The sequence below is a fragment of the Arvicanthis niloticus genome, chromosome 23 (assembly GCF_011762505.2).
Source record: "Arvicanthis niloticus isolate mArvNil1 chromosome 23, mArvNil1.pat.X, whole genome shotgun sequence".
In the NCBI taxonomy this organism is placed as follows: Eukaryota; Metazoa; Chordata; class Mammalia; order Rodentia; family Muridae; genus Arvicanthis; species Arvicanthis niloticus.
In genome coordinates, this window is record NC_133430.1 from 41812225 (window position 1) to 41834017 (window position 21793).

General features: G+C 40.7%; 1 protein-coding gene across 5 annotated transcripts in view; it reads right to left on the reverse strand.

Annotated features, from left to right (window-relative positions):
* The window catches only part of Syt16 (synaptotagmin 16), a 233571-nt gene that overhangs the window by 31886 nt on the left and 179892 nt on the right, over positions 1-21793 (reverse strand). For 3 of the 5 annotated variants that reach the window (XM_076922000.1, XM_076922002.1, XM_076921999.1), the window contains one exon: positions 3188-3445. In XM_076922000.1, coding sequence (XP_076778115.1) covers positions 3188-3445 — 258 coding nt within the window. The remainder of the gene's footprint in view (positions 1-3187; positions 3446-21793) is intronic. The other 2 variants (XM_076922001.1, XM_076922003.1) reach the window with 1 other exon arrangement.

The following is a 21793-nucleotide window of genomic DNA, read 5'->3' on the forward strand; positions in this document are numbered from 1 at the left end:
TCTGTGTCTACCAGCATGATCAAATCAGCTAATTCTTTGCAATAAGTCAGAAATTCATACACATACATGTACTGCACACACACATACACATACACACATTGTGTATGTGTATGTGTATGTGTGTGTTTTCCTAGTCCTATTTCTCTGGTTGATACATCATTCTATACAAAACTAGCTAGAGACATTGGGGATATAAGTTGTTTTTAATGATATGAAGAAGAGGATATCTGTCTTTTATAAGCCATCTTAGTGGGGATACCCAATCTTTTGATATTGTTGTCATCTACAAAGTTCACACTCAAAAAGTCCACAATGGCATTATGAATTTTTAAGTCTCATAATGTTTTAAATAAGTTTATTATTTTGAATCTGGGCCACATTCATAGCTCTCCTGGGCTACAGGTAGCCTCCTTGCTACAGTTGGACGAACCAACAAGGAGCAGCAGCTATTCTTACTGGGCCTTAAGGTTATTGCTCAAAACAAACCAAAAGAGCAGTCGAGCAAGTCAACAGTTCTGTGATAGACTTAGATTCTGCATGGAACTCAAACTTTCCATGACAGGAAAAATGAAATCATGAACTTTACAGGCGCATGGATGGAACTAGAAAAGACACCATTGAGTGAGTGAACCCAGACCCAGAAGGACAAACATTGCACTTCTCTTTTGCTGGAGGCTCTCCAAATCTTCAGATGTGAGCACATAGCCTGTGGTAACTACAGAGAGCAGGATATAAAAATGGAACCACTGCCAGGCTATGGAGTGTGGTGAGTAATAGCAGGGGAGATGGATAGCAGAATACAGGTGATCTGATTGAGAAATGGGGACAAAGAGGCTAGGGAAAGGAAGGGGGTAAATACACCGTGGGAGGAGGGTAAGGGGTGGTAGCAGGATACAAATGATGATATGACAGAAGAAATGGGGGGAAATGGGGCTCTGTATGGAAGTGGGAGGGCAGTAAATACAGGAGAAAACCAGTGAAACTGCAAAAGAGCCAGAACTTCTGAAACAGGGAGGAGCACTGGGCAAGGCCATCTTCTGGTTATAACGTGGCCATTGTAATCAGATGCTCACAGCATCTGAGGTTACCTGTACAAGATCTGGAGAAGATCAAGCCAGTCAGCACTGTAGCATGGGTGGGGGTGGGGGGTGGGGGGTAGAAGGCCCTATTCATAGTCGAGGAGCTGTTGTAGACATAGCTGCTGGTGGATGGGAGGGTTGTTGTTCACTAAGGTTGTAGCCACTGGTACATTGCCTATGCCCCAGTGAATGGTCTTATCACCATGGTCATGTGTGCATCACTGATGGAATCAACTGGATTCTGTTGGTTTCTATGGGGGCAAGGTAGAATAATGAAACTAGCGGAGTAGTTGGAACAGAGGAGATGGGATAGATTTGATCAAAATACCTTGTACACGTGCATGAAATTCTCAAAGAGTAAATTAGTTATTTAATAAAAGAATGCATTAACGACAATATGAATCAACACTAGATTAAATGCCTAAAGAGGAAAAGCATGATTTGGAATACATTGCTGATGACTTCATAAGGAATCCATCATGACCTCACTTAAGGGAAGCGTAGGATTCAATAAGCTACCTGCAGCTTGTTTCAAATTAAGACCTCAAGTTGATTTTTGAACACTTAATTTCACTGTCCAACACTTCCATGCATTTTTAAACAGGAAAAATCGTCTACAATTAAACTGAATCTAAGTAAAATAAATTAGCTAAATGAAAAGTAGATAAAATATAATGATAAAAATTTATTCTTTATCATTAAATAATTCCACTGTTATAATGATGGATAAAAAAAGAAATAGTAGAAAAAAAAATAAGCAATACAAACATTAATCTTTCCACAGCTTTGATGACCTCAAATTTAGCATGCAGCTATTTCTATAAAAATCCTTTGGATTTTCTTCAAAATTTACAGTAATTCATTCAATGTGGTAGACTTTGTCTCCTGTTCAATAGATGAAATTTCATCTTTTCTATCACTACCTGTCAAAATTTCAGAATTACTAGTTCTGACAAGGATAACTTTTCCAGGAAGGTAAATCAGGGTGGCTGTCTCCATTCTCAGAGCCTTGGCCATTTCTATAAAACAGAACCCAGACACTAAGGCTTCTGGGAAATGGAGCCATTAGCTTTAGAATTAAACAAGTGACTCCCAGGGAATCAACTACTATTAACTTTCATTAGCTGCATTTGCCTGCTTGGTGGAGAGAAAGGAATGCAGAGTAGAACACTAGGGAACAAAAGGGAATGGGGGAGGGAAGGCAGAGGGTCTGCAGCCACTGATGTTGTGGTTTGCTAAAATAGGTCATGTTGGCTTGTGTCAATACATCTAACTGCATGACCTTAGCGAGCATTTCCTGCCCTGCAAACAGGGTCCTGTTGGCTAGTTGAGCCTTTATCTTTTTTCTATTTGTTCTACTCTCATTGCCAAATCGCAATCTCTCTTTTATTGTCTCTCAGTTCCTCTGTTCTTCTTTTCCTCCGTCTTGAGTTAACATGGACGATGTACTGAGACAACCCCAATGCTGTGGCTGGCATTCACCCAATGAGAGAGGCAGCTGCCATTCACCCAATGAGAGAGGTGGCTGTCATACACCCACTGAGAGAGGTGGCTGCCATTCACCCAATGAGAGAGAAGGAAGACTGGAAAGCTTAGATCGCTGTGAGCAGAGATGAAGTTGGATGGAGCATACTCTCTCTAGCCTTTTACCAATTACATTTCCCTGGTCCAGGATCCCTATCCCTATCCCTTTCCCTCTCCCTGTCCCTCTCTCCCCCTCCCCCTCCCCCTCCCCCCTCCCCTTCCCCCCTTCCTCTCTTCCTCTCTTCCTCTCTTCCTCTCTTCCTCTCTTCCTCTCTTTTTCTCTCTTCCGTCTCCCTCTCCCTCTCCCTCTCCCTCTCCCTCTCCCTCTCCCTCTCCCTCTCCCTCTCCCTCTCCCTCTCCCTCTCCCTCTCCCTCTCCCTCTCCCTCTTTCTGTCCTCCCTCTTTCTCTTTCTCTCCCTCCCCATTTCTCTTTCTCTCTCTTTCTCTCTTGGGACTCTGAGCATGAAGATCTTAGGATGCACTGAGAAAGCCTGACCTATTCTTTCTTCCCCAGTTCCATAGTTTATTCTCTTCCTTCTCTGGACTCTTAGATAAGTACCTCAATTATTCACTAGTCCTCTTACCATTGACCTGTCCTTGCCTGCAATGCAGTGTGCTGCAATGAATACCTTCACAAGCAGACCCTTCAGCACTGCCTTCTTGGTGGGTACACAGCAAACGCTTGCATTTTGTTTTCTGCTCCAGCTCTGTTCTCTTTCCCTTATCAGGGGCTCCTGTGCGGAAACTCTGGGATCGGGACACCGAGATCTCGAACTGCTTAATCACATCTTCGTCACTCCCAGAAGATGTGGATGGCTCTTCATCATCCCCAAAGCTGTTAACTGGAAGCAAACAAGAGTCATGAGTCTCCTGTGAAGCTCCATGATCCAACACAGAGACAGACAAACCAGGAAAAAGTGAAGAGAACATGGATGGTTAGCCTGATGGAACAAGTTCAAACTGGATAGAAAGGATTTAAAGCACTCTTGAAACAGAAATCTGGGCCAAAGGGATAGCACATGGAGTAATTAGAGATAGATGCCTAGCACCCAGGAGAAAACAGTAGGCTATCCATCATTGGCGTAATGACCATCTTGAGACAAAGCACTAGCCAACAGCCCTGCTGATTGGTGATGGTGCACGTAACTGTAACTGGAAAAGCAGGGCTGTTATGGGCACATTTGCCCAATGTGCGGTTCTTTGGGAAAGGTACACTTTGTCTTGTCACATTTATTAAAGCACTCGGAGTCAAGCCCTACTTCAGAGGAGAGATATTTGCAGCTAGGATTTTCCAAAGGCTCACTGGCTTTGAGGAGAGATCCCTGTGTGTAAAGACTTCTACTCATCTGAATCACAAATGTTCTAAATGTTTCTCAAGGCAACCCAGATAACTCTTGGAATGGCTGTTTTTAATGTATTTTACTGGGGCAGGGAAATTGCTTGAGGGCTAATGTGTTTGCCGTGCTTGCATGAAGAACTAAGTTTGAGTCCCCAGCACTGATGTAAAAAGCTGAGCCTACCAGCATGCACTTCTAACCCCAGTATGCTGGGGCAGACACAGGTAGATACCTGGAGCTTGCTAGTCACTCAGTAAAAGGCCCTCCTTTAAAAAAAAATAATAAGGCAGAGAGTAATAAAGAAAAGTACCTGATATGAACCTCAGGCCTCCACATGGGCACGCACAGGCAGGCACAAGAGCAACTGCACCATATATATGAACAAATACATGTGTGTGCATGAATGCATACATGTGTGTGTACACAGACATCTGCATATGTATCATTGGGTATATTTGAGGTTTATGTGATACTATGGAGAAAAGAGAAGTGGAAATTGTATGAGAAAAACTGATCTATCTTCTCAAATTTCTACCTGTTTAATACGTGACAAGAGAGACTACAATCTATGTATTTAGTAAAAATATCCAATACAATAATATGACATATTAACTAGAACCTCAGGCTGTGCTTCAGCACTCTAAACCTTTGACTTTCATATTCGCTACGTCATATCCTTTGAACTACTTCTCCTCATTCCCTCCCCTAACCAACCCTAGAAAGCCTGATTATTTCTGGTTTTGTAATCTGAACTCCTTTTTAAATTTTTTTCTATATAAGTGGAATCGTGTAACATTTTTCTCCTTGTGTCTCTCTTTTCTCACTTGCTGTGATGTCTTATGGGTTCATCCACCTTGTGCCAAGTGGGAACGCCAGTTCATTCTGAGGCTGAGCAATGCACTTTACACACATGCATATACACACATACTTACACACAACACTTAGGTTGTTTTCGTGTTGTACACTGTAATGAACATGAGGCATGGGTATCTTTATAAGAGAGGGTGGCTTTTACCTCCTGGGAGTGTGTTCTCAGAAGAGAGGCTGCTAAGTCACACAGCAGCTCCACTTTGAATTTCTGTAAGACCCTCCAGACTGTCTGCTCCAATGGCTTCACAAGCCCATCTTCCTACCAACAGCAAACTATGCTGTCTCTTTTGTTCTTTGGTCTTTCTGATCACAGTCACATTAATGAGACACTATTCAAATTTCTTGAGCATTTTCCCACCAGTACACTTGTAGTGTCTTAGTCTCTCTAACTATTGCTTATAATTTTGTGTTCTTTGCCTTTCATATTCCTTCAGCCTCTCAGGGACTTTCATAACACTGGCTCCTTCCTAGCTGGGTCTCAGACTGACTGTCTTTGCATTCCGAAAGCATCCCTGATCATCTGCCCTTGACTAGCTTTCATCTGCATCCCATCTTCTCCTCTAGAACATCTATAAAAATAAACCAATTCCATCTTTCATTAGCTAGTCTCTTCCAATTACATAAAACAAGGCTGGTTTCATAGTTAATGTGAATGCTTGTTAAATATTGAGCATTTTGTGAATACCCAGGGTTGTCATAACCCAGAGCACACACATACACCCTAGTGTACTGTTCCCTATGACTGACTACTCATACCCAGCCTCCCATCTAGACTAGTTAAAAATGTCTTGAGGTTTCTGTTCAAATATTGTATCCTTTTGGAACATCCTTCCTTTACCCTTAAATCTGGCTAGAGGTTCCCTTTATGTGCTATAAAATCATTCTTGTATTTTACCTTATCAATGGTATTCCTACAATGTAGAAGAATTACTGTTTCTTGGGACCCTGTCTTGGAAAAGAAAGAAAGAGAGAATAGAGTGAAAGAGACAAGAGAATAGGAAACAGGGGAGAGAAAAGGAAAAGGGTGAGTCAGACAGAAGTCCAACAGTGGTAACTACTGATAAAATGTAGGTCCATGTTTAAGTCAAAGCAGGTTGACCTGGAGTCTTCTAGTCTGGAGTTGCAGAGTAAGGAGCATGGGAGAGGTCCTTATAATGCTTGCTCGTGTTAGCTGCTATGTAACTAATTCCCTTAACCTCTTGGGTCCTCTATGCTTTGTTTTGGGTCATTTTAATGTCTCCATTTTGTTTTCAGTTTTTGCAAGTTCTCCAAGTCCATCACTGCTGACTGATGGCCATCAATATTCAATCCATTTCTTGCTGATCTCCATAGAGCATCTGATGAACAAGAGAACTTACTTATTTTACCTCAATATTACTAGTTCTTTGCAGCACCATGGTAGTAGAAAAATGTCCAAAGAAACTTGATCTCATTAATACTTCCATAATCGGCACAGGAAGCATCCCACCAGAAAACCCCAACAATGAATAGTTTCCGTGTTCCTATCTGTGTTGGGCTTAGTATTCTGTTATGGGATGGACCGTCACATGAAGGAGAGAACCAAAGGTCAACAGGAATACAATTGAATTCCCTCTACTTTAGAGGGCAGAATCAGCTAAGCTCCTAGAAGGTGGCCAAGGAAACAAATGGGAGGGGTGATTGACTTTCACATCCACTCTTCCCAACTCTGAGATTCCATTTGTACATTTAGGACAGCATTTACATTTTATACAGCCACGAGTCATTCATTTCAGCTATACTTGTCAATGTAGAATATTTCTATACCTAGAAAATTATTAATTATAATTAAAATACACACAATTTTCTCCAATAAGTCACATAGGAAGGCATCTCCTTACTTATTATGCCAATAATATAAAAACTATAATATCTACCATATCCTTAACATCCAATTTTATTGGAACTTTGTATAGCCCACTTAGCCATAACAGACTATTATTTTCCCCATTGTACAATGATGAAAAACAATAAATTGTAGAAGAAAACAAAGAAAAGTAACAAAGCTGAAACTTGAACACAGAACTTATATTCCAAAACATTTTACATAGTATCAAATGTCATCACATCAGGAAATAGAGACATGTCTAGACTACTCTTTGGGTGAAGAGAAAAGGGGCTTTGCCATTTAGCCTACAGTCTGCCAAAAGGCTGTTTCCTATTTGCAAGATGAAAGAGCAGTACAGGAGAAGGGCAACTGGTCCACATGAGTGTGGGCAGGCTGCAGGATAACTGCCTATCACTCTGCATCTGATTTAAATATAACCGCAGCTGCTATTCTAAGCCTTGCTTCCCAAGGATCTCAGAGCATTCTCTGTCTAAAAGGGATACCTGAAGTCTCTCCTGAATGCCACTGAGCAGTGACAGCAATGCTATCCAAGTGACAGAAACAATCCAATACTGAGCCTCAGCAGGACTGTGGCGGTTTGAAATAGGAATGGCCCCCAGAGGGGTGACCTTTCTGGAGCAGGTGTGGCCTTGTTGGAGGAAGTATGTCACTGTGGGTGGGCTTTGATGTTTCAAATGCTCAAGCCAAGCCCAGTCTCTCTCTCTCTCTCTCTCTCTCTCTCTCTCTCTTTTTCTCTCTCTCTCCCCACCCGTCTCTCTCCTCTCTCTCCTGCCTGCTGAGATGTAGAACTCTAGGCTAGCTCTCCAGCATCATGTCTGCCTGCATGCCGCCTTACTTCCTTCCATTACAATAATGAATTAATGCTCGAATGTAAGCAAGCCACAAATAAATTCTCATCTCATCCCAGCAACAGAACTTTGACCACGACAAGGACCCAGGCATTCCCCTAGAACTTGACAAATCTTCGCTTGTTTGCTCCATACAAGGACTCAGTGAAGTCAGTATTGGTAGCATGCCCATTTGGGGAATGAAGACCTAAGGCTTAGTGTCAGTCATTAACAGTCATTAACATACAGACTCAAGATTCAAGCCCAGAGGGTCTTGCTCCAAAGGCTGTCTTGCTCCAATACTTCCTCAAGAAAAAATCAGATTTCTTAAGTCCTGTGCAAACTGTGCTCCTTTACCAAGAAAATGAGATCACAGTATTTTGACTCTTATGAGCATCTAGTCTCCTGTTAAAAGAGGGAAAAATCTTTGCCTGTGGACAGCTCAAGACAGGACCAGTTCCAGTGCTCCTGTGTTTGCAATAAACTGGGTGGCCATGCAACTCTACGGAGTCTCTCTTTCTAATGATTTTCTCCCAAGACTCAAATTTTGATTCTTATTTGCTTGAATGGTCCAGTTACCTGCCTGGAAATGAAACATCAACAACTAAATAGCGGATCTGGGTTTCATTTCATTTAATCTCTAAAAAAATCAGTCTCCACTAAATTATGACACTTATTTCAAACAAAAGGCAGTGTTTAATGGAGTACCATGTGAATATCAAGTTCAAATTCCTTTCGAGATAAATGTCTGAAAATAGTACAGAGATAGGTTTCTACTAAAATCTTGATGCCTTTAGCAATTAACTTGTCAATATGACAGAAAAAATATTTCATAGTTATCTTGGGTGTAGATAAAGTACCTTGGTATGTATTCATCTTCAGACTGAAGTTCTGTTTGTTTCATTCATTCAGAATAGAGATAGATCTTTGATAACTGTCACAGAGGACTGTCCTCTAAGCCAAACTACCACCATCTTCAGAAGCTCAGCTAGACCCATTCACAAACGATCCTTACAGTAGTGTTTGTCAAATGCTGACCTTCCCTCATAGAAAGGGGGAGCAGAAAGAGTCACAGGACCCTTGCCTGAATAGTCAGATACCCTTCTCAACAAGGTGTATGAAATTCTGCCTTAATTGCAGGGGGCGTCAGGGAGGGTTTATACACATGGCTTGGGTTTGTCTTTAGGACCATGGGAAGAGAGGTGTGCAAGTTCAGATCACCCCTAAGGAAGGAATTTTAATAGCAGCCTGTAAACACCTTCCACAAAAAGAGAAGTCAGAGTCTTTTGACATCCTTTGGATGCATGGTCACCTGGTTTTACCCCTTTATTTAGACACTCCCTGGCTACATCTGAGGACTCCTCATACTGCAGGAGCTCCTGACTTCGCAGACTTAGCAAGTCTTCCTGACAAGGGCCCGTCAGTGCTAGGTCCCTATTTCAGTAGACACAAAAATACCCCTCACTCTAATTTTAATTGAGTTGTTTGTTTGTGGAAAAGCAAAGGAAAATCTGATTTCGTCTTCCAGGTGGGAGAGACAAAAAGGAAAGTGTTCAGTACCACATAAATTGCTGGATGCAGCACCAGCCACGGCAATAACGTGCAGGAAGAACAGGAAGCTTGCCAGAATTTGACCCTAAGATCTTCCATCGAGAAATGTGTGGTCTTCCCATCAGGAACTTCAGTGTCCTCATACTGGCATGCCTTACTTCTAAAACATTGTTAAGAGAGCTAAATGAGATAAACCAAGGCATTCACGCTCAGCCCGTGCTTGGCACAGGGCATGCTCAAATGTTAATTATGACCCCAATGGCTATCATGCCATTGCCCTGTGTGTAAGACCCTTGACACAGAATTGTGCTTACATGCAAAGGAACCAACATGCCTGTTCTCCTTCCGAGTTAGACATGAAAGTTCATCCTCAGGCTTGTCAGAGAGAAAGAGAAGAAAACAAGGGCTAGGATCGGCGGAGATGAGGCTGATCGTGTGGGTTGTCTCTCACCTTGCTTTGCGATCCTTTCTGTAAGCCTGGAGGTGGAGTGTTCTGTGGGAATTAGCAACTCTGTCTGGAAGTGGGCAGTGCCCAACACCTGCTCATTTTGTTGCTTCTTTCAGGGAAAAGAAAACTTGGGGGGAGGGGGAGGAAGCACCAACTGGCAATGCAAAGAAAGGGTTTCTTAAGCTTTTCTGCTTTATTTTGCAGATGGAGAAAAGAAGTCGTAAAAGATCACTGCAGCTCCGCTCCAAGCTTATTAATTCCTTCCACCCACACAAGAGCAATTAGGTGGGGGCAAGTATTACTCACATTTAATGGGCTGAGAGAAGAGACAGGTGGGCGTGGGCTGCACAGAGCAGTACCTGTGCCACCTGTAACTACAACTGTGGGAAATCCTTTGGATAGACAATTTCTCAAATATCCACAGTAAGTATAGTTACTGTGTTATAGTCCCACAGTGACAAAAATGAGGACAAGAAGTTAGTTAAGATGAAAGAGCAGAAAGGAGGTCAGATGTGACAACAACTGATGTCACAGCCTATGGGCACAAGGAACCTTTCTAAGAGCCCTGAACTCATGCCAGGAAAGGGCTTATAAACCATTCAGTCTTGATGCTTTTCAGTTTTGATATGGTTTGTCTTTTCTGTATCTTTCTCCATGTGAAAGCCTAAGAATTTCAAGAACTTTGCAAAGCACTGATACCAAACTCAGGCCTTTGATTCTGTAGAGCAGAACCCCTACTGGCATGAAATTACCTTGGAGAATTAAACAACATGTTAGCTTCAGCAAGAAGAAAAGCCAGTGTCTGATTCTCCTCTGTGTGCCTGCTTTGTAGCCCAGACCTTTCATGAGGTGTTTTGATAACTGTATTTCATATAGAAACAAAGAAATGATACTTAAAATACTTACATGGGAAGAAGAAAAGTAAAAAAAGAAAAAGAAAATCTCTTACAAAAATTAGTAACACAGAAAGTACTACACACACACACACACGTATGCACATATAAAACCAGTTAAGCTATAATGTAATTTCAGTTCTGATAGTGTCATAGTGACTCCTACAAATAAAAGGTAAGTCCATGGAAAAAAGAAATTTAAACAAATTAGTTGCAAATATACAGTAAAAGTGAATAAAAATTGGATGAAATTTGGTTTTTTGTTTCTTTATAAGAAGGCAGCTTTGCTGTGTGAAGCTACAGTGTTGGGGTGGGGCATTGTTTTTTGCTGAGTTCTTGTGCATCTGGGAAGCACAGGGTACTAAGAACTCAGACAGAGGCCTTAATGACTTGAGGTATTAGAGGACAGAGTTCAAGGCAATCAGAGCAGTTGGACAAAAGCAGGGTAGACCCCCCCCCAATGGAGGAAGCCATGGAAAAGGAACCCCAATATCTATTTCAGAACTCAGCTTAACCTTTGACTATAACCTGAACTATTTCTGATGAGAATGATCTAAGCAATCTAAAACTAGAGGCTGGATAAGGTGGACACATGTACCAGATGCTGCCCACTTTAATGGAAACTGAGGTGGGAGTTAAAATCAGGTCAAGCTAGAGGAGTTGACAAATACCTCAGTCTTGTCACCAAACTCTAGAGCGTCAGTCCTAAAAGTGACCAAGGGTCAGAATGAAACAGCCTGTGTAACAAGACACAAAGCTAACACTTCAGAAGACAGAGGGGGCAGCTGTCATTTGACCTGGATATAGCAGTGCTGCCCCCGAGGAAGGCAAAGGATTCCAGTGGCTTCACATTTCCACCCACAGTGCCAGTTCACAGCCAGAGTGACCAGACTTACAGAGAAACAAGAAACGAATTCACCTCAAGGAACTGACCTCAGGCTAACTCAGAAGTGAATGTCAGAGACAGAATCAGTCAAAGGGGAAAATGATCACAAAGAATTCTGGATCATGAAATTCAAGTTACAGAACCAGACAACAACAACAACAAAAATATCTAAATGATCTAAAATTGAAAAACTGAAGTGAAAACTCAAGGGTTCTTTGGAAAGTCCGTTGGAAGGTGTTTTGCTGGGACAAACACTCGAAGGAGTGTTTTCCTGAAGTAGACACAGAAAGGCTAAGGCAGACTTGTGAAGGAACATTTCACTGAAGCAAACACAGGAGAGGATGTTCTGCTGAAGCAAGCATGTGAAAGACATGTTATGAAGGATTCTTTGTTAACAATGTGCATGGTTTTTGGTCTGCCTTACATTGTGTAGTTGAGGTGCATTTGTTGGGACTCCAAAGAAAAAATGGCATCAAAAAAAACTTGTGGTGGTATGTTGCAGCTTCTTGCTGCTTCCATGAACTTGGCTTGTTTGGCAGAGTGATGTCATCAGAGACAGACACAGGTGCTGAGGCAAGACCTGTGGCGGACATGTGATGTTTGGAGGGAGTATATAAAGGACTCAGTGGACAGTGACAGAGGCTGAGCTTGCCTTGCTTATAGAGCTGGCTGTGCAATGCTCGTGGGTCTCACACCTTCACTGATCTTCCTTTGCTGAGAGAGCATAGCCAAGAACTTCTCCTGGCATCCCTTCGGGTCCCTCCTGCTGACTTGTGCTGATTCCGCTGAGGCCTGGCTGTCTCTGCTAGGCCATGCTACTTACTGCTGATGCTATCCCAACACTACTAAATTAGACTACGGGTATATCCATAAAGTGTTTACAAGTGAATCGAGCTGCCACTACTGACCTGTGAACTAAACTACTGATTTCCTGACAACACAGGTAGGATTTGCTCCAAAGAACCTTTCTAAACAGGTCCACTTCCCCCATATCCTTTCTTTCCCACTCCCTCCTGTGGGTGGTGGGCTAGAAGGGAGGCTAACGCATTTAAGAACCATCATTAAAATAGACATTAAAAAATTTAAGTTACAGAAAGCCATCTCTGAGGATGTTTTGAAGTGCCACTGGATCAGCTTTTCAGCCAATCAAAAGTGATAAGAATGTAAAAATCATAACCAGAATTAACCAGTCTACAGGACACAAAGATCTGAAGAAGTTAAAGAAGTCCCCGGTACACCAAACAGGACAACATGTGTTTATCTAGAGTCAAAATAAACGAAAAATAAATAAATAAATAAATAAATGGCAAAAAATATGAAAGAAAAGTATTTGAAAATGATAGCTTAGGGTCTCTCAAATTTACTGGGAAAGAAATAAACATACAGATTATAAATATCAATAGTCTCCTTCAGAAAGTCAGCATTATAGTCAACTAAATAAAAAAACAATGCAGACAGATTATTGAGAATTAAAAGATTAAAAACAAACCTAACACATTAAGTGTAACAAAACCACAGTAACAAATATAAATATGGCTGTAATGGTTTGAGTATGTTTGGCCCAGGGAGTGGCACTGTTGAAGGTATAGCCTTGAAGTAGGTGTGTAAGATGCTGCCATGTTCCCACCTTGATGACACTGGACTGAACCTCTGAACCTGTAAGCCTGCCCCCAATTAAATGTTGTTTTTATAAGAGTTGCCTTGGTCATGGTGTCTCTTCACAGAAATGGAAACTCTAACTAAAATAATGGCAAAGAGAGAAAGCAACTCTCACAAGTTTTCATCTGACCACTCCATGCATGCTATGGCATATATTCACACACACACACACACACACACACACACACACACTCACACTCACACACTACAAAAAAGGAAATAATTGAATTTCAAAGCTAATAGAAAGAATGCATAACAGCAGAAATGGCACCTATGTGGGCAAATAGGGGAAGAGATTTTTTTCAGTTTTAGTTTCTCTAAAATTTAACCAACCAAAGAGCAGGTGTGATATTGCATCATGGGGTCAGTAAGGTGTGAAAGCCAAATCCTGAGGCAACAGTACAAAAGAGAAAGGAAGGATGGGTGAAGGCTGCGCCACAGCGTATACTGTATAGCACTATCATTTATGATAGCAAGCAACGCACGCGGACTATGAAGTGGTGCAAGTCTGACTCACAAGAGACCATGCGAACTCGAGCATATGTGGTCTCTAGGGCAACCACCCACAGAGTAAAATAAACAGAAACGGCTAAAAAATGTTAATAAAGGGGCTAAAATAGACCCTTAAGAGGACAGGTGATGGGTGCAACCGTTAAGCAAGGAGAGAAACTGCAGACCAAAAAATGTAACAGAAAATAAGTAGAGAAACTGGAGAGTGAAGACAGTTGATGTCCACACACTCAATAGAAATGAGGATGTGCTCCTTGTGTATCTACAGTTTGCCGAGCTAAACGAAGGAGTGAGATTAACTACCCAATGGTTACTGGGAACATATCTTAAAAGCAAATATGGATAGGTTGTATATAAATAACTAAAATATATATATTTGTAAGCTATAAACACAAGAAATTTAGTGCTGTGGCATTCACATCAGAGAAAGAATCCTTCAAGGCAAAAAGTATTATGTCAGATTAAAGTGTTTTTTATAATGATGAAGTGGTCGATTCATCAGGAAGATGGAAAATAAAGATGTGGACACGTTTATTAACAGGGCTTCAAGCACAGTGAGGAACACAGACATAAACTGAAAAGAGAAAATCAGAATAAAAGTTAGAGGGATGGCGAGATGGCGCAGCAGGTAACAGGAGTCTGCCACCAAGCCAAATGACCTGAGTTCAAACCCTACAGTCAATGTGATAAAAGATAAGAACCAACTTCTTCCGCAAGATCTTCTCTGGCTTCCATATGTATGATGTGGCACATACATTCATGCACACCAATAACTACAGAGAGAAGTAATAAATAAGTTAGAGATTTTAACACACTCTTTTCTCATCTTAGAGAGCAACTTACAATCAGAAACTAGCTAGTTTTGTGTTATGATGCCACACATAGATGACCATGATGGTGTGCATTTGAAAAGCTCATCCGGCAATTGTTTAATGGAAGGCCAGAGGATATCGGTCGCTGCATAACTCTTGCAGAGCAGAGAAAGAAAAGACATTTCTCCAGCCATCATACAAGGTCAACACAATCCTAACACAAGCACTGGTGCACAGATACATTCCGGCTCATGCATGTACAGGTGTGTGCATGCATGTATGGGGCTGGGAGTACATTGGGAGGCCAGGGAACAAGCCCAGCTGCCCTTATTATTATTATTATTATTATTATTATTATTATTATTATTATTATTTTGAGACAAGTTCTCTCACCAGCCTAGATCTCATCAAGCAGGGGAAGATGGCTATACAGGGAACCCAGGGAACTCAGTGAATCCTGTCTCTCATGTACGCCACTATAACTGGTTTTGTTAACTTAACATAGGTTCAACAAATCAAACTCAGGTCCCCACACTTACAAAGCATGCATTTAACTGATGGATACATCTTCTCAGGCCATACACATCTCTTAACAATGATATCACAGGTACAGAAAATTATGTGTCAATATTCAATATGATCATGACAGCAAAATATCCTTAGCAAAATGTGAAATGCCATCCAACAACAACATTAGATAATCACGTGTTATGTTCACATGAGGCCTATCTTACAAACAAATGCAAGTTTTAAGATACTAAAATCAACTAATGCAACCCAGCAAATTAGCACAAGAAAAGAGGAAAAATGAAATAACCATGGCAACACAAGCAGAAAAAAATGCTAACAGAGATTGATATTGATTTCTGACCAAACCAAACAGCAAAGAAATGAGTACATTAGGGTACACTCCCTAATACAACAGGGGAACAAGAATCTACTAGAACATTGCAGCTCATATCAACTAAGGCAACTAATTGGGGAAATTAGCAGAAAAGTCTATAAAAGCCAGTTATTCTCTAACAACAAATTAAAATGAAAAATTTAAAACTGTTCAGAACAGCACCCAAATGTACCAATCCTTGGAAATAAATTTAACAACAGGCATTCAGAACTCTCACATTAATCAATAAAATATTACCCAGAGAAAACAGAAAGAAGCCAATAGTAAGAATTCATTCCCCAAATTAGTCTACTGATTTAATGCAACCCAAACTAAAGTCCAAATTGACTTTTCCATCATACTTGACAAGTACACAAATTTTAAAAAACAAACAAACAGACATGTATTTTAAAGTATAAGGAAATGTAACAGGCCGAGGATAATCACAACAATCTTGAGACAATGTAGGAAGGCCAGCTTCTGTGACTTGATGGCTTGTAGCATGGCTATGCTATTTTTTTTTTTAAAGATTCAAATCCAACATTACCAAAACAAAGTCCAGAAACAGCAGCACACGAGTGTGGCCATGTATCTGTACTGTAGTGACAAGAGGATTCCATAGGAGAAAGAAAACTCTTTCACAAATATCATGGTTGGAGACATGTGTAAAGGGATGCTAAACATCAGGTCACACTGTACATACATACATACATACATACATACATACATACATGTTTGCAAACATACTTACACACATAATTAACTACAGCTCTAATTGCAAACTATAAAAAACAAAACTCATACAAAAAAAGTAGGAGGACTGTGCACTGTCAAGCACAGCTGTAACCCCAACATTCAGATTAATAAGCAGTGAGATGTAAGTTCAAGACCAACCTGGGCAACACAGCAGGACACTGTCTACAAATAAACAACAATTTAAAAAAAGTGTAAGTTTTGCTACATGATGAAAAAAACTGGCGTTAGACTGCATCAATATTTAAACATTTTGTGTATTTGCGACTCTAATCATCTGTTGGATCAATAGCTGGTGAAGATTTTCATCTACTCTATGGACTGCCAACTCACAGGTTCCCAGATTCCCTTGCTAAACAGAAACTCATTTCTTGAGAGCACATGACCTCACAATGTGTTGATTGTTGCTTGCATTTCCTGTGTTGCTATAGTCTTATTCAGAAAATCCTTGACTGTAACTATAGTTCAAGTATACTCCTTGCTTTTTCCTCTAGCAGTTTCAGAGTAACAGGTCTTATGTTGAGGTCCTCAATCTACTTAGGGTTGGGTTTTGTGCAAGCTGAAAGGTAAGAATTGGGTGTCATTACCACAGGTTGAACCCAGTTTTCCCAACATAATTTACGAAAGATGCTTATTTCTGCATTGAATATCTTTGGTGACTTTGTCAAACAATCAGGTAACTGTAGTTGTGTGGACTTGTATATCTGGGTCCTCAGTTCTTTTCTGTTGATACATGTGTCTTTTTTGTGTCGATACTATGCAGTTTTTATTACTGTGCTTTTGTGGTATCATTTAAATCATGTATATTGTTACCTCCTATAGTGTTACTTTTGTTCAGGAGTGAGTTGGCTATTCTCAGTCTTTTGTATCTTATATAAATTATTTTCTTTATCTGTGAAAAATAAGAAATGAACCTGCTACTATAATTGCTTGGAATCTATAGGTTATTTTTGTTAGGATTGTCACAATTAGGTAATTCTTCTGATCCATGAGTATGGGCTGTCTCAATTTCCTTCTTCAGTGTCTTAAAATTTCCATTGGAAAGGTCTTTTGTTTTCTCAGTTAGGTTTGTTCTTAGGTGTTTTATTTTTTCGGGTTGCTATTGTGAATGGGACTGTTCTCCTGTTTTGTTTTGTTTTGTTTTGTTTTGTTTTGTTTTGTTTTTTCCAGTCTGCTTTGTCATGAGTATAGAGAAAGGCTACTAGTTTCCATGTGGTGACTTGCATCCTACCACTTTTCTGAATGTGTGTATCAGCTCTGAGAGGTCTGTAGAGTCTGTAGACTCTCATATAATCACATCAGCTGAAAAACAATACATTTATTCTTTTCCTACATTAATCCTTTCTCATTCTTTTTCTTATCTTATTGTTCTAAGACTTCACGCACTATATTGAATAGACATCAGGAGAGTGGGCGTCCATGTCTTGTCCCATATCTTAGTGGAAACGCTTGGAGGTTTGTTTCCACTCAATCTGATATTGGCTACAGGTCTGTCATGTATAGCCTTTCTTATATAGAGGCATGCTCCCTCCACCCCTACTATTTTTCACAAGAGGGCATGATGAATTTTGTTGCAGCCTTTTAATGTACCTCTTAGAATGATAGTGTGATTTTCATGTTTTAGGATATGTTAGTTAGGATTACTATTGCTGTAACAAAACACTACGATCAGAAGCAACACAGTGAAGAAAGGGTGTGTTCCACTTATATTCTCCATCACTGTGACTGTTCACCATCAGAGAGTCAGGGCAGGAGCCAAGGCAGAAGCCATGGAGGAGTGTTACTTACTGACTTGTTCCTCAAAGCTTGCTTTCTTATATAATCCAGGATCACCAGCCTATGAATGGTAATGCCCATAGTGACTTGGGCCCTCCCACATCAACCACTAAAATAATACAGTGGAGACTTGTCTCCATCCCTGTGTCTTATGAATGCACTTTCTCAGTTGAGGTTCTCTCCTCTCATGTGGCTCTAGCTTGTGTCAGGTTGACCAACAGAAAGAAAGAAAGAAAGAAAGAAAGAAAGAAAGAAAGAAAGAAAGAAAGAAAGAGAGAGAGAGAGAAAGAAATAGCAAGTTACCATACAGTTGAATAATAATCTAATAATCTTAGGCATTAAGAAACAATCCAATTTTTAAAATGGGTATTGTAACTGAACAAACTCCTCAAAAGAATCAAATGGACAGCAAGAACTTTAAAAGAGTGTTGGATACTGTTTTATCATCACCAATCAGAATGGCTTTCATTAGGAACACAAATGATAACCAATGTGATATGAACAAAGGTGAACTCTTTTTTCCTTCCTCCCCACCCCCAAAAAGAAAAGAGACACACCAAGTCCAGTGTGTGTTGCCCATATACTCGCTGCAGCATGGTCAAACTCCCTTAAAGCAAACTGAGCCCTTTCCCCTGGCCTCCACCAGAAGCCATCGACTGTGAAGAGCAACACTTTGACATCCCCACCACAGTGTTTAAGAGCCCTCTTCAATACCTTCAACCTAGACTGTTTCTTGGGGAGGGGTCTGGCACAGAAGCCTTCAATGTTCCTCAATCTCAACTTAAGCCTGCAGTCATCGATATCACTATAAAAGAAGCTTCCTTGCTCATTACAGTGGCAGTGTGGATCATGGACTTCCACATGGTTCCTGGTGATAACACAGACCACAGATATCTCCATAGTCTCTGGTGGTAGCACAGACCACCAACACCATCATGCCTTCAGTGGTAACACGGGCCATGGAAAGGAGAACTTTTATACATTACTGGTGAGGTATAAATTAGTGCACCCATTTTGAAAATAAGTCTGAAAGTTTCTCAAAAAAAAGAAAGGAAGGAAGGAAGGGAGGGAGGGGGAGGGAGGGAGGGAGGGAGGAAAGAAAGAAAGAAAGAGAGAGAAAGAGAGAGAAGAAAATAAAAGAGAAAAGAAAAGAAGAAAAGAAAAGAAATAGAACTGCCATATATCCTAGCTCTACATCTGAACATATACCCAATGGACTTTATACCCTACAATGAGATACTTGTACATCCATGTTCACTGCTGTTTGATTCATAATCATTATGGAATAGAGTCAAACTAGATGCCCATCAACAGATGAATACATAAGAAATGTGGTAACACACAAAATGGAATATCAGCTCTAAAGGAAAATCAAATCATGAAAATTATAGATAAATGGGAGGGACTGGGAAAATTATGAGTGGGGTGATAGAGGGCTAGAAAGACAACTATACTTCTCTCCCTCTCCGCTCCCTCGCTCTCTTGCTCTCTCAGAACCTGGCTTCAAATCTTTCATTTCGCATGTCGACTTGGAGCAGAGGTAGAATCCGGGACACTAAAAAGGGACCTTTGGAAGGGGGTGTGTTTAGGGGAAGGAGGATACCAGATGAGACATGAAGTGAAGTAGACACCTAGAATCCTGGAGGTGGAGAGGCTTAGCCAGGGAGCCGCACAGAGTACGTGGTGAAAGAGGTGAAGGAGAGGTCTAACCCAAAGGAAGGCTGTAGGAAAGCCTGTATGGAAGCAGACTGTCTCATAGCCCAACTAAAGCCACACTGTAAGGATGTAGAATGCAAGTGAAATGGAAGAAGAAAGGAGATACTGAAGGCTGAAGAATGAAGGAGGCGGGATAAAGAGGCTATGCAAACAGAAGGGGTGACTGGGATATCCAAAACTAAGGATTATGAAGAGCCCTTTAAAAATCAAATGCTAATGGAATTACCCTGTATAGTGGACAACGTCAGTCCCAGATTACACAGATTAAGTGAAAACCATAACAGGCTGGGATACCTCATCAGTTATTGGCCAAGGCGCCCCAGAGAGCTGCAAAACAACATATACTATTGCTATCGCCATTGCTCTTGACTATGTACTGTAACTACAAAGAAGAGCTTATTGCTAAAGATACCATATACTTTGGCTGTAGGGCGAAATCAGTTTCAAACCAGGAAACCTCCTTCCTACAGTCTAATTTCCACAGGGCCAGAAGGTGGTACACAGGCTTCTGGGGAGAAGAGACATCAGTGGTCTTACCCATGCCTAGATCTTTCACGCTCAGTACCAACTCAGCAAACAAGAGAAGCTAAGTGGTTCAATAGCTACACACTGTTAGGAGGTGACTGACTGCTTTCTGATTTTCTTTGAGACCTGTTCCCCAGGATGCGATGTTACGCTTGGTACTGTAATCCTGCCCAAGAGCCCGTGGCTGGGCTCCACCCCAAAAAAAGAAAAAGAAAAACTCACATCCACACAAGTGCTCAGAAAAATGTAATACTAGGTACTGTCAGAAAGTAACACAAAACCCAGCAACAGGCAAACAGACAAATTGTGCTATATCAATACAAGACAGAAACACCCAGCAATCAAACAAAACGATCATGCCATATATGCTACAGTAAAGCAAAGAGATAGAGTGCACATTATGCTATTGACATATACCATTATATATTATATACTATACATAGATTATACTGCTTTATTATATACTATTTTATATTTTAGTACATTATATATTATATGCTATTTGATATTTATATACACTATTGCATTATTTTATATGATACACTATTATATATTTTATATGATAAGCTATTATATATTCTATGTAATTAAAAATAATGTGTGGTGAGGGAAACAGACACCCATGTAGTAGGACTAGAGAGGGATATATATATATATACACACACACATATATATATGTGTGTATATATATGTGTGTGTATATATATATGTGTGTGTATATATATATACATATATATGTGTGTGTATAAATATATGTATATATATATACATATATATATATATATATATCCCCTCTATACAGCTTTTTTAAAAGTCATTTGATATAAAACTATCTGCTCCAGTAACATTACCTATGGCCTATATTAAAAAAACAAAGACTCCTCCAGCTGTCTCAAGCCTCAAGCCATTTCTGTTAGTGGAAAAGGCTCAAGTCCATCCTTTGAGGACTAGACCCATCTCTGCTCTTAACCTGGGTCCTGAGTACCATCAGTTGCTCCATCTTTCTTCCTAGTTAGATCCCTTCTCTGTACACCAGGAAAATTCTGCCTTCCTTATTTATATACTCAGTTTCTAGAGAAGCCTTGAACTTATACCCATCCTGCTATTTCCTGGAACCGCTGCCTGTGTGAACACAAGCACAAATTGAGGGAACCACAACTGAATACAGGCAGCATCGGCACAGCCAGGTGCTCCTTGTACACGTTAGCCTATAACAAGAAATAATGTTTGACTGGATAGACTCCAAGTGCCTGTGCATACCTGGGCAGGAAATTGTGTTGCTAATGATTCAGTGAAGGAATCAGACCTGTACCCAGGACCCTGTAGTCTCTTTTAAAGTTATTTCTCTTCTGTACCAAGTTAGACTCATCCAAGACAAGAGAAGAGGTGTGGGAGTCCTGAGTGGTGGCTAGTTGATTGGGACCCTAAGGATCACTAAAAGCTACAGACAGTGCTGAGTAGCTTTGTACCTGGCTAGCTTCACTGAGCCCTCTTTCTCACTGTCAAGACTGTCTCAAGTGCTGATGGTTTCTCAACATTCAGCTTTGACAAGCACACAGAGTTGCTACATATCTGCATCAGGGCTCTCCTGGACAAAATAAAAGACTGTCAACTTTCCTGAGTCTTTTCAGCTCTGCTTTCTAATTTGCATGCCTCCTCCAAGGGAAATTGTTGATAGGACCCAAGTGTTGTACTGTTCCCTACTACGATGGCATTTACATATAAATTAATGACCAAGACTGTAATTTCCTTGGCTGAGAACTGAGGTGACTTGATAATTAAGTCTCTGCACATGCAGAGAAAGCACAGAACTAGAAAGGCTGTGCTTGCTTTCCTCCCCACCCCCACATTTCCCTATTATGCCAACAAATGCTTAC